The sequence below is a fragment of the Ovis aries genome, chromosome 4 (genome assembly GCF_016772045.2).
Source record: "Ovis aries strain OAR_USU_Benz2616 breed Rambouillet chromosome 4, ARS-UI_Ramb_v3.0, whole genome shotgun sequence".
NCBI lineage: Eukaryota > Metazoa > Chordata > Mammalia > Artiodactyla > Bovidae > Ovis > Ovis aries.
This window is the reverse complement of record NC_056057.1, coordinates 115,711,004-115,724,713: the sequence shown is the minus strand read 5'-3', so window position 1 is coordinate 115,724,713 and position 13,710 is coordinate 115,711,004. Positions and strand designations below refer to the sequence as shown.

The 13,710-nt window shown below is 44.3% G+C and overlaps 1 protein-coding gene across 14 annotated transcripts in view; it reads left to right on the top strand.

Moving 5' to 3' along the window:
• Positions 1-13,357, top strand: part of PRKAG2 (protein kinase AMP-activated non-catalytic subunit gamma 2) — a 308,173-nt gene extending 294,816 nt beyond the window's left edge. For 13 of the 14 annotated variants that reach the window (XM_042249294.2, XM_027969032.3, XM_060414912.1 and 10 more), the window contains 5 exons: positions 1,783-1,948; positions 2,452-2,489; positions 3,918-4,064; positions 7,116-7,209; positions 12,179-13,357. In XM_042249294.2, the coding sequence (XP_042105228.1) occupies positions 1,783-1,948; positions 2,452-2,489; positions 3,918-4,064; positions 7,116-7,209; positions 12,179-12,210 (477 nt within the window). In that variant the 3' untranslated portion in view covers positions 12,211-13,357. The remainder of the gene's footprint in view (positions 1-1,782; positions 1,949-2,451; positions 2,490-3,917; positions 4,065-7,115; positions 7,210-12,178) is intronic. The other variant, XM_060414910.1, reaches the window with a different exon arrangement.
• Positions 13,358-13,710: the final 353 nt, after the last annotated feature.

Here is a 13,710-nt window from a genome sequence, read left to right as displayed (position 1 = left end):
TTAAATGCATAGAAAAAGTAGGAAGGAGAAGAGTTAATTTACAAAAAAAAAAAAAGGCATGAAGTTTGGTAGAGACAGTCCAGGGAAGAACTACAGAGTCAGGGATTTTGATGGTCAGACTCCCCGTCCGCCCTGGGCTGGATGCAGTCCCCTTGGCTCCGAGCTCCGGCAGGACCCCGGCAGAGGGTGGGCCAGGCCCTTCGCCCTTGTCCCCCTTAAAGTCATCATTTAAAAAGAATATGAATCATGAGCGCCAAACACCATTAAGCACTGACGCTGTGTCAGGCACTTCACATAAGCCTGATCCCCCCCACCACCCTTCTCAGGTAGGTGTTTTTACTCATCTAAATCGTAAGCGATACAGTTCAGCGAGGTGGTGTGGCTTTGCCACGGTAGCCCTCACTGCCCCTGGCCCCCTCGGGAGGCAGCTCAGGTCCTAGCCCTCAGGGCGCCTGGCTCACAGACCTGGACCCCGCGCTGTTGAGGAAGAGCCACCCACAGCTGGAGGCAAGCCTTGGGCCATTTTTCTCTTCTATACAAAGGAGAGGAGTTTGCCTTTGCCGGTCCTGCTTTCTGTTTGGGCCAATGTGATCATTACAGTCATGCTGTTAGAATGTCCAGCTAGGAATTTCCAGATAAAAAATGAAGAATTCTAAAGCCTGATTTTTACTGAATTGAAAGCACTCTCTCAGAAGCAGTAGCATTGCCCCTGGAGACATTTGCCCGTTAGCCCGAGTGGACAGTGTGGATCAGGGGTTAGTGATCCTGCATCGAGATGGGCTAGGTGACCTAATAGGCCTTTCTTTTTTTTTCTCTAAATTTCTAGGATTCTCATGATTTGAATATTGATGAACTCTTTGACTTGAACATTTTGTTTCTTCTAATTGTTCATCTTTTCCTGATAATTATAAGGTACACCAGGAGGACGGAATCAACTGTGCCCTTTATAAAAGGTGGATTTTTGAAACCATAGAACCTTGTTTTGTTTTAGTCAAACGTGACCCTAGGCTTCTCTCTTCTGACTTCTCCCTCCTCCTCTAAAACAGCCCGTGAAAAGAAAAGTTAACTTTTAAATGTTCTTCTAATTCTGTTTGGTTGGCTTGTTCTTGTTCCTCGTAGACAAAAATTGGAGTCCTCCAAAGGAGAATTCGGGATGTTAGAGGTGGGATGGGGTGAGAACTGGCTTAGCCGCTCAGCTAGCCACCATCCAACACTTCGGGTTTGGAAGCGTGTGGCTTCTTAGTAACTGCTACTTAAAGAGGACAGCAGAACCACGAATTTAACAGGATTAATTTTAAAAGATTCTTGGTGGCTGATGGGCCTTAATATCCAAACAGAGCTGTTGTTCCCTTCTGTCCACTTCCCAGTGAATGAAGAGCAGGAGAAAATGGTAGTGCTCTCCAGCGCTTTACTAAGTACTTAAGCAGAAGCTTAGACATACAGGCTGTGAACAAAAGACACAGTCCTTATATGTAACATTTTCATATTAATTTACTAAGTACTTAAATAGAAGCTTAGACATACAGGCTGTGAACAAAAGACACAGTCCTTATATGTAACATTTTCATATTAATTTACTAAGTACTTAAATAGAAGCTTAGACATACAGGCTGTTTTGAACAAAAGACACAGTCCGTATATGTAACATTTTCATATTCAGATTTCGGGTAGATTTCTAGAAAAGACTAATTTGCTGCACATAGTTTTTCATCAAGTGTGGACATGTGAACGTTAACAAGGAGTGTCTCGGCTCTTGAGCGTCTGTATTATCTTCCTGCCTAGATGTCTGATATGCCAAAGCCTGCCTTCATGAAGCAGAACCTGGACGCACTTGGAATCGGGACCTACCATAACATCGCCTTCATACACCCAGACACTCCCATCATTAAAGCCTTGAATGTTTTCGTGGAAAGACGAGTGTCGGCCTTGCCTGTGGTGGACGAGTCAGGTCTGTGTGCCAGGCCATACCTGTTATCTCCTTGGGGTGGAGTGTGTGTGTCAGCCGCTCAGTTGTGTCTGACTCTTTGAGACCCCATGGACTGTAGCCCACCAGGCTCCTTTGTCCATAGAATTCTCCAGGCAAGAATACTGGAGTGGGTTGTCGTCTCCTCCTTCATGGGATCTTCCTGACCCACAGATCGAACCTGGGTCTCCTGCATTGCAGGCAGATTCTTTACTGTCTGAGCCACTAAGGAAGCCCCGCTTAGGGTAAAATTATTGTTAAATGACCTGGTGTATCAGATACGTGGGGAAAAGGAAAACTTAGACCAGGGAGCACTCAGGGTAATAAGAATCCTATTTTCCATGAAGATAGGATTTCATATCTGTTTTTAAACAGACAAGTTTATTTTGTTTAGCAGTATTTAATTCCCAGTGATTATCTAGTTAAGATTGATATTAAATGCTATTTCTTATTTTAAGACTTTTTCTAACATATATTTTTATTTTTAGGAAAAGTTGTAGATATTTATTCCAAATTTGATGTAATTGTAAGTATTTTTAATTTTGTTAAACCTGTCATCTAGAATGCCTGTGATGCATATTCATTACTCTGGTTTTGTGATTTTTCCTAACTTAATAATTCTTGGCTTATTTGAGGATGAGGATCCTATCAGAGAATTCCACAGACTCCCCCATAATAACTGTACTTTTATTGGTAATTTGTTCATAGGTTTAGCAGTGAACAACACACTAGCAGCATCTTATAATTCTTTGTTTTTCAGATCAGCCATGGCTTATCCGTTACTGTAGCGTGTGTGTGTATTAAGGGGTCGTGTTTCTGTGTGGGAGATAGTGATTCATTCTGCCGACAGGCATGGGCCTGGTACACACGTGGCTCCCTGGGCACACATAGCCCACTACTTGCTGACTGGCAATAGCTGTTCTAAAGAGGACAGGAAACCTATTACATAGCATTATATAAAGATCTTCTTTACTCCCTGGTTTAAATGTACTAGATGGATTTTGGTGCTACACCCCTCCACTTGGTGCTTCTCTCCCCACCCCACTCATTTAAATGCATTTCCTTAGAGTTTTACATTAATTCTAAGAAAGGGAACTGAAACTCTGATAGCCCCAAACATGCACATCTTTTTTTTTTTTTTTTTTGCCACAATATTGACTGCAGCATTTAAGTATTCTTTTGTAGCTGTCTCAAACCCCTGTGTTTCATCCTATTCTGTTTAACGTAATAGACACCTTGAAACAGGCTTACTGGAATCTGGTTGGGTGGGACCCCTATAAGCTTAATCAGAGCCTTGAGATCCATTCACATCTGTAGGACTTCCTCCACGAGCACTTGGTCCTGACGGCTCCCCACCCCCAGCCTTCCTAGCAGAAACCTCCTTCCCCAGCCCTGGGCACCTCTCGCCCTTGGCAGATGTTAGTCCACCTCTCCAAAGACTTTATACATCAAGGAACAACCCTGTAGAGTAAGAGGGAGGGGGATAAATTAGAATTCGGGATTAGCAGATACAAATTACCGTATAAAATAGATGAAGAATACCCTGCTGTAGAGCAGAGGGAGCTATATTTAAGATCTAGTAATAACCTGTATGGAAAAATACACACATACGACTAATTCACTTTGCTGTAGACCAAAGAGTAACACTACCTTGTAAATCAACTATGTTTCAATTGAAAAAAAGAAAAGAACCCTATTGGGTAAGAATGGGGGAATCTTCCATAGGTCACACAGTCAGAATTGAACACAGTTGCTTCATAATAAAGGCATACCTTGCAAGCTTTACTGTTGATAGGATGATGAAATAACAGTACTCAAGGCATGTGTTAAGCCAGTACCATGGTACTAAATTAAGATAAACATTAATGTTTTTAAAAAATCAGGTTGCTCTGAACGTACTCTGGTCATTAATGTGAATGGAAAGAGGATGTAATTCACTGCTCCTTGATTACAGAACCTTGCTGCTGAAAAGACGTACAACAACCTAGACATCACAGTGACCCAGGCCCTGCAGCACCGGTCGCAGTATTTCGAGGGTGTAGTGAAGTGCAGCAAGCTGGAGATACTGGAGACCATCGTAGACAGAATCGTGAGAGCGGAGGTGAGGCGGCTGCACACACACACACACACACACACACACACACACACGTCCCTCCCCCTCCCTCCCTCCGTCCCTCCACCGGCACTAACTAGGAAGCAGGGCCCCAGGAATCCCAGTCACAGGAGCAGCCCGAGGCAGCCTTCCAGTCCAGTCGCGCAGCAGTCTCCTGCTGTAGAGCGTATCGTGTGTCTTGGCACTTAGTAGGTCATCTGTGATGTCTTGCCACCTAGTAGGTCCTCTGTGAATGGCCACTGAATTCAGTTTATAAGGCCTGATGTCATAGCCGAATCAAATAAATGGGTAGGCTACTTTCGTGGTTTTAAAACTTAAGAAAACAGAAGTCCCAAGAGCTTTAAGTTTCCTTAGGGTGTTAGTGAATTTAAAGCTATAGATGTAATTATATGGTTTTAACTAAGTCGGTACAACTGTGTTCTGATCTTTTACTAAGTTAGAGTAATTGTCTTCCCATCAGTGTGTCTTTTCCTGATTTAAACCGTAAATGGTCAGTCCATCTCCTGACCCTCAGCCTCATGTCCCCTTTTATTTTACTGCCTATAAGTGTTTTTTCATATACTTTGCGTAACACTCTAAATAAAAGATGTGCAGGATCACCCCCATAGTGTATCGAATGCATTAAACCCACCCTCAGAAAATTTCTTTCCTTTCTTGTTAGGGATAGGAAATTACCCTCTTTATCAATCTTTAGGACTGAAGCATCGATATGACTGTTCCTCCTAACCCCTAACCGGGCAAAAGCCATTCATAAGTCTGCTCTGATTTTTATTTAAATGCAAGGACTCAGGCCAAAAAGAAAAGTGCCTGAGTATTTTTAGGCTCATGGCAGGTGACCTTGGCCTGCTTTCTGAATCTTACCTGTGAAGTGGTGTGGAGTCTGGAGCCCCTGTCCAGCAGCCAGTGGTGCCCAGGTCCACCGGCCCTGCCCGTGTCATGTGTGTGAAGACCCCCAGTGCCCTGTCCTTGTGGCTGACGCCCAGCTGCAACCACAAGGCTTTTTACCCTGTTTCCCTAGCCTTAACATGAAGGCTTTCCTTTTTCTACTTGAACTTAATACCCATTACTAGTTTTCCAAAGGGCTTTAAGTGGCTTAGGAATACATCTAAGCTTTCTATTGTTCTTTTTATGTGCCTTTTGAAGATCATAAGAAATCCCTGTATAATTAAAAGGACAATGGACCACATCCATCCATTATAAAGGATGGACTCCTTTATAATGATTAAGGGTCATGTTAAAGGAGGATGCTATTGATATGGAAAAACAATGTATTGCCAGGAGAAGCCAATATAAAGTGTAATCTTTTGTGTGAAAGTGACTCGCACATGCAAAGCAGAGTCTAGAAAGACTTGCACCCCAGTATTGACACGGCTATTTCCGGGGACGTGAGGACGTGGGGAATGCCAACACTCCTGCGTGTTCCCACACCCCTGTTCGAGCGTGTGTTACTGTCACATGAAAGAAGAAAGTGATTGGCTTGTCCTGGAAGTTCATCGGGTGAGCAACACAAATTTCACTGTACTATGAAATAGGTCATTGAGGAAAATAAAGACGTAATTAAAGTTTTCTCAAGTTGCCCATCTTGACTTTTTTCCTCATTAATTATTTTCCACCAAAATATGTTGAAGCTGAAAACTGGGGACAAAGACTAGTTTTTAGCTTCGACACATTTTTGTTAGGAGAAGGGTATACATCAGCGATGTATGTATCAGCCGTGATTTGGCTTATTTATATGACGAATATCACACTAGCTTTTAGAAGAGGAACATCTGTACGTTTAGACTCATCAACAAATAAAATACTTTTGGTGCCACTAATTCTAAGTGAAATGGTTTCCTCTTGACCTTTAGTAGTTCAAAAGAGTCATTTATCATTATTAAATATTAACAATCAACTGTGTCTAGTATAGAATATAAAGCATTCTCTGACCCTAGCTGTCAAGCATCAATTTATGATCACAGTTAATAGATAACTGTTATATCACAGGATGATTGAAGAACCTAAGTTGTTCTAGAGGAGCTTTTAAAAGAAATGTACAATTCGCATGGTTAAGATGACAGAGTAATTTCCTTTTTAACCTAAAAGCAAGCTATGATGTCAGAAGCGTCACCAACACAGTATCATTCAAGACAGACTTTGAAAAGGATTCCCCTCCCCCCTCCCATCTCTTTCCTGTGCGCCCCACCCCCTGATTGTGCACCAGCCAGGGTTTCCGTGGTCAGGATGGGGAAGAGAATCTCCAAGCTGCCCACCGGCATGTGGTTGCCTCAGGCCTGAATCCTAAAGCTCATACATCAGAGAAGCTCTATGCTCTCTCTCTCTTTCCTAAGGACACCTTGTTACAGTAATACCTCAAACATTGTCCACTTATAAAAGGCTTTCGAGTAGAAAACAGGACATAAATGTAATTTATTTCAGTGTATTATAGTTGATTATCCTCTGTTATTCTTAATATATGAACTTCATAGAGAAAAGAGGAAAAATAATCTAAGCATAGTGACCTTTTAGTTCTGCTGTTTATTTGGACTTCTCTCCCATGTAAAACAGTTATCTGATAGTTATTAGAAACCAAAGTACAATGGTAAAAAAACCTAAACTGTTTAAGAGATTATAGCTACATGAAATAGCTACTATTACACTTCCTGTTTTGAGTTGTATCTTTCATATATTAATATTTTGAAAATAGAAAACCAAGCCAGACATAGCCAGCCAATGTTTCTTGTGTGCATGGGGCTAAGTTGCTTTAGTCGTGTCCAACTCTTTGCAATGCTTTGGACTGTAGCCCTCCAGGCTCCTCTGTCCATGGGGATTCCCCAGGCAAGAATACTGAAGTGGGTTGCCATGTCCTCCTCCAGGGGATCTTCCCCACCCAGGGATCAAACCCAGGTCTCCTGCGTTGCAGGCAGATTCTTTACCATCTGAGCCACTAGTTGTTGTTATTCACTGTATAGTACCTGAAAGATTTTCTTTCTAAGGTTCATTTTAAAAGTTGACTTATTTCAGCTTCACACGTGGGGCCTCCCCTCCTCTCGTTTGCAGGTCCATCGGCTGGTGGTCGTCAATGAAGCTGATAGTATCGTGGGAATCATTTCCCTGTCTGATATTCTGCAGGCCCTGATACTCACCCCCGCAGGTATAAATGCTAGTGTCTGCCCTTCGCTGTAAGTACATGGCAGGGGGTGGGGGTAAGCAGTAAGCCCTTCCCTAGCACCTGCCAGCCACAGCCTTCTCTACAGTACTTCATCAAGCATTTTCATTTTTGTTGTGGTTTTGAAGTTTCACTGTCCTACTTGAGAGAGAAAAGTTTATACAAAGTATTCTGACCTAAGAGCATCCTGTCAACACCCAGAGTGCTTCAGTAATCAAGGACTCATTGCCATGTTCATCATAGCCTTTTCCTTTAAAAAGAGCTCCACAGTTTCACTTTGTTTTTAGGGCTGCTAACTGGAAATCAGGAAGGAAATTCTTTGGGACCTATCTATTAAAACCATCCTTGGGTTCAAGCCCTTGGTTGGGAAGAACCCCTGGAGAAGAAAATGGCAACCCACTCCAGTATCGTTGCCTGGAGAATCCCATGGACAGAGGAGCCTGGCAGGCTACAGTCCACAGGGTCACAAAGAATTGAACATGAATGAGTGACTAACACTTTCCCTTTCACCCTTCCAAAAGAACTTACTAGTAGTGAGCATATAAAACAAATGAGCTGCACAAACTTTTCCATTAATAGTGTATTAATAGTTATTTTGCAGAAGGCTGTGGCACCCCACTCCAGTACTCTTGCCTGGAAAATCCCATGGATGGAGGAGCCTGGTGGGCTGCAGTCCATGGGGTCACTAAGAGTCGGACACGACTGAGCGACTTCACTTTTACTTTTCACTTTCATGCATTGGAGAAAGAAATGGCAACCCACTCCAGTGTTCTTGCCTGGAGAATCCCAGGGACGGGGGAGCCTGGTGGGCTGCCGTCTATGGGGTCGCACAGAATCGGACACGACTGAAGCGACTTAGCAGCAGCAATAGTTATTTACATTAACTGCCAAATGACATTTGGTGACTGAACTCATTTTCTCCCAGATCCACTCTAACAAACCCTCAGGTCACAATCAGGGAGCCTGCAAGACTTGGGAGGGGTCTTGAGAAGAGAGAAGCTGGTGTTTCTGCCATGCCACATGTTTACTAGATGGGTCCTAAAACAACCACCCCCCCCACCCGCCCCCTTGCCCATCTACTGTACTAAGCATTTACAGAGAGCCCAGCCTCAGGCCTCACAGATCAAGGCCAAGGCCTGAGAGTAAATGATGTGCCCTTTGAACTCTTCCAAGTTAAACATTAAAATTTGCGTTTGCTGGGGTATTGATTTTCCTTTAGTTCAGAAATTAATCAGACTAGCTACGACTAGTTTCTACAGTTGGCCTGTCAGCTGAAGATACCCGCCCTAAAGGAACCCCCACCACCAGTGGGAAGCAGACCCCACTAAGCCAGGAGGGCGGGGGCGGGGGCGTGGCCCTGGAGGGTGGGGACATGCCCGGGGAGGAGGGGCTCTCAGAGCGGCAGCAGCACCCGGCCGGTGTCGGAGAAGTCCAGGGGCCCAGCCTACGTATGCTGAGTCAGAACCCCTCGAGATGAGGCTTGCCGAAGTCATTTTCAAATCTCAGACATTAGAAAACTTCGTTTTAAAGACAAGTTTGAGTACAGCATTAGAGGTCAACGTCTGCACACACCATGAGTAATCAGCCTATAAGTCCACCCACCACCATACAGCTGACCCCTCCCCCATGTCAGCCCCCGTCCCCCTCCTTCTGGAAACCAGTCCTCTCTTCTCCACGGGTTTTTGTTAGTTTTGGCTCAGAGTTTTTGGGGTTTTTTTAAGATTCCACACATGAATGAAATCAAATGGTATTTATCTTTTCCTGTCTTCCTCCATGCTGAAGTAAGTGAACGATCCGTCCACGTTGTCAAAAATGGCAGGATTTCATTTTTTTTGTGGCTCATGATAATCTCTATAGTCATGAAATGAGAAAAGGACTAAAAGAGTGTGAGATCGTCCATAGCATTACTTACAGTAACCTAAAACTGGGAATAACCCAGACATCTTTGAGCGCAAGAATGGACAGACTGCATTCTGTCCGTTGATAGAACGGATGGATGATGAACGCACAGTTGTATCTGACAGTGGACGAACCTCATAGACAAACCATAAAGTGAGGAAGCAGGACCAATGTGGAGAGAGTGGTTCCGCTGGTGTACAGCTGACCCTTAAACAATATGGGTCCACTTCTACGTGGAGTTTTTCCAGTAGTAAAGACTGCAGTCCCACGTGGCCCATGGCTGGTTGAATCCACAGAGGCAGAACCAAGGATGCAAGGTGGAATCATGGGTACAGAGGCCAAGTTGTATGCAGTGCCCTGGCTCCATATGTTCACGGATCAGCTCTACAGCCCCTCCATGCACATTAGGGAAAGGACTCTCCTCCACTCAGGCTCATCCCCACGGCCACATCACTTGGCACCTTGAGAAAAAGACACCCCTTTTCTAGCTGGCTGGCCCTGGGCCAAGGCACACAGCTTGCCGGGCAGAGTCAGGCCAAACGTCAGCTCCCCTCTGTCCCCGAGGCCAAGATTCTTTGTGCATCACAAATTCACAGTAAGCAATTCTTTATCCTCTCTGTGCCTTGGCATCACAAACCAAAAGAATGAGAATGTTCATCTGGGCTAGTTTAAATTTCCATCCAGATTGGATTTTTTCAGAAATTCTAAGTCACTGATGCAAGTCAGTGTTAATGAGAATGCAAGGAGGAAACCTGGGCCACAGCTGGATTTGAAATGTATGTTAACACAGAAATAGCATTATGACGGAGAAGGCAATGGCACCCCACTCCACTACTCTTGCCTAGAAAATCCCATGGACGGAGAACCCTGGTGGGCTGCAGTTCATGGGGTCACTAAGAGTCGGACACGACTGAGCGACTTCACTTTCACTTTTCACTTGCATGCATTGGAGAAGGAAACGGCAACCCACTCCAGTGTTCTTGCCTGGAGAATCCCAGGGACGGGGGAGCCTGTTGGGCTGCCGTCCATGGGGTCGCACAGAGTCGGACACGACTGAAGTGACTTAGCCGCAGCGTTATGAAGACAGAGGCAGTCAAATCAAGAGTTCTTTCTAGTACAGTGGATGTGCTGCTGCTGCTGCTGCTGCTAAGTCACTTCAGTCGTGTCCGACTCTGTGCGACCCCATAGACGGCAGGCCACCAGGCTCCCCCGTCCCTGGGATTCTCCAGGCAAGAACACTGGAGTGGGTTGCCGTTTCCTTCTCCAATGCATGAAAGTGAAAAGTGAAAGGGAAGTCGCTCAGTCGTGTCCAACTCTTAGCGACCCCATGGACTGCAGCCTACCAGGCTCCTCCATCCATGGGATTTTCCAGGCAAGAGTACTGGAGTGGGGTGCCACTGCCTTCTCCGCAGTGGATGTAACACTGTTTATTTAAGGACGTGCCCTGTCCTCCCAGTATCTGGATTATCCATGAGCCTTGGGGGCAGAGCTCTCTTGGAATGAAGGGAGCACCTTCTTCAGACCAGACAGTGTGGTGGGAGTGTCAGACTAGAGGTCCCATCTGGGCAACCAAGCCTGCTCTCCGCCCGCTCTCCCCTGGAGCTGTGAGAGTATAGGCCAGTTCGCGGCTCCCCTCTGCAGCCTCCGCCCCTTCTACAGAATGAGCAGCTGACAGGCCTCCTGTCCCTGCCGAGATCTGTACCCTGATTGAAACTGCACAGCGAGGCCCCACGCCCAGGATGAGCAGGGTAGGTGTTTGTGGGATAATGAGTAAGAGATGCTTTTGAAATCATCCACTATTATGTGAATAAAAGGGCAGTTCAGTTCAGTCGCCCAGTCGTGTCCAACTCTTTGCCACCCCATGGACCACAGCACGCCAGGCCTCCCTGTCCATCACCAACTCCCAGAGCTTGCTCAAACTCATGTCCATCAAGTTGGTGATGCCATCCAACCATCTCATCCTCTGTCAGCCCCTTCTCCTCCTGCCTTCCATCTTTCCCAGCGTCAGGGTCTTTTCCAGTGAGACAGTTCTTCGAATCAGGTGGCCGAATTATTCAATTTCAGCTTCAGCATCAGTCCTTCCAATGAACATTCAGGACTGATTTTCTTTAGGATGGACTGGTTGGATCTCCTTGCAGTCCAAGGGACTCTCAAGAGTCTTCTCCAACACTGCAATTCAAAAGCATCAGTTCTTCGTCACTCTGCTTTCTTTATGGTCCAACTCTCACATGCATACATGACCACTGGGAAAACCATAGCTTTGACTAGACGGACCTTTGTCAGCAAAATAATGTCTCTGCTTTTACCAGTAGTTATTCTTTTCACTGGATAATGGACACAATTCCCCATTAAGGATACTGATTTGATAATTGGCATTTTCTCTTGTTCAAAAAAGTTTCAGCTCTAGTTCATTGCCCGGCTTATCTCGGATGTTTCAAGTGAACTTAAGTATCTACACACGCAACCAGTGAGTCAACAGCTCAATGGCAGTAGCTACAATCTTTTAACCCCTTATTTTTATAGATTGTTAATCTCTTTCAAAGTGAACTGTCTTCTAGTGTCTGATGAGAAAACAGAGAAGCTGTTGTAATGAAAAAGAAAAAAAAAGCAGCTCCCCGCTCCCAACCCATTTAGAAATATCCTGGCCAGATGAGAGTAGGTGTTAGGTGCAGGCACTGTAAACATGTTACAACGCTTTTTTTTTTCCACATTTTTTGTAAGTATATACAACGGAAGTACTTTGCACCTTCACTAAAACTTAAATATACATTTCTTTAAAAAATTTTTAGCAGCAAAACCCTCTTCTTTTCAAATTAAAGCTTGCACAGTTAGAGTTACAGTATGCAGTACGGAACAAAGGCATGCCGCAGCAGTGTCAGGGGCGGAGGGCAGTGGAACCTGGATCCACCTGCTCATCGCCCACGACTCGTGAGGCTCTGCAGGTGAGGGTAGGAGCCACGGGGTGGAGAACCACCTCTGTGCTCACCTAGGACCGCTGCAGCGGCAACATATTTTTACGTTTGCTTTGAAACTTCTATTTCCCGTCTCCTGGCAGGTGCCAAACAGAAGCAAACAGAAGCCGAGTGACCCCCGTGAGCGGAGGAGCCTTCGCAGGAGAACTTGAACAAAGATGCTGGGTCACGCTTTGCCTCATGAACACGGACCGCGATGAACACAGCAAAGGTGGCTGAGGACGTGTGGCATCAGGGTTTAGCGATGGTTTTTTTTTTTTTTTTCCCAGTGATGTTGACATGAAGCATAAAAAGAGAAAGCTTGTATGTGTTTGAAGATTTCAAGCTTGCATTAAAAGACTGTTCTCAGACCGTCGTCTGAAAGATTTCAAATGCTGTATGTCATTAAAGTGCACTGTGTCCTGCGTTTTTATTCTTTTTCATGTTAAAGAAGTCACTGGTATCTTAACAGGCAGCATGACATAAGGCAGGTGTGTGGCCTCTTGAGAACGAGTGCCTTATGTGGGAACAGCGGCCCGTCATCGCCGCTGCCCGCGGCGGCCGGAGCGCGTCCTGGCGAAGCGGCACTGCTGAGTGTGAGCGTCTCTGAACCTTTACCAAATCAGTTTGTTTTCATTCAGTTTGTTGACTAGCTGTAATCTGAATATAAATAATTTACTTTATAAAATTTTAATGATGGTCTTACGTTTAAGTGTTCCGTTCTGAACCACAGTGTAAAACAAGGCTGACTTACAGCAGCTTTATTTATTTTTTACTTTCATGCAGTTTTTTTACACATCTTTTTGGTGGGTAAACTTCACCATACCCATGAATAAACCATTGGTTGCTGCATTAAAAGGGCAGATTTCTCGTCATTTCACTTAGGGTCTGGAAAGGATAAGACTTCTCAGAGAGCCACTATTGGGTTTTAAAAGCTGATGTTTCTAACAGCCTGTGTGGGAACCTGCTCTGCAGGGCTGCAAACAAAGTGCCCGGAAGATGTCTATTTTTTTTCTTGTGTTTTGACATGAAAATCATGATGTCTGTATGACTGCTGATGCGATTGTTTTGTAAATTTTACTGTGGCATATACAATGTTGTCATATGGTTGAGGAGAAACAAAATGTTTCCTAGTGTAAGTGCTCTGAAAATGTTGACACTGTGTGTGTGTGTGTGTGTGTGTGTGTGTGTGTGTGTACACACACACGAGTATAGTTTGGTTTTTTGTTTTGGGGTTGTTGTTTTTTTCAGATTGAAAACTTAAAATAAATCTTACTATCTGCCGTCTTGTTAAAGTTCTTTAAAATACTTTGTATTTCAGTACACATTAATTAAAATCCTACATGCAATTTCCCACGTAGATCTTTCTCCCCAAATAAAGGAGAACATGCATTCTCCTATCCTTTTTTTAAATCAACAGGAAATAAAACCTTAATGATTTGATTCATAAACTTTATCTCTCCATTATTAAATAAAACATTTCATTTAAAATTTCCATGCATATTTTATTATGCTAGGGGTCAATTTCTTCATCTAATAAGCCAAATGTGAAAGAGATTTTGCATGTTTTCCCCATAGAAACAGTAGTGTTTGTGATTTAGGCTAATGGTAAATCTTGGAGAACAACAAAATATCA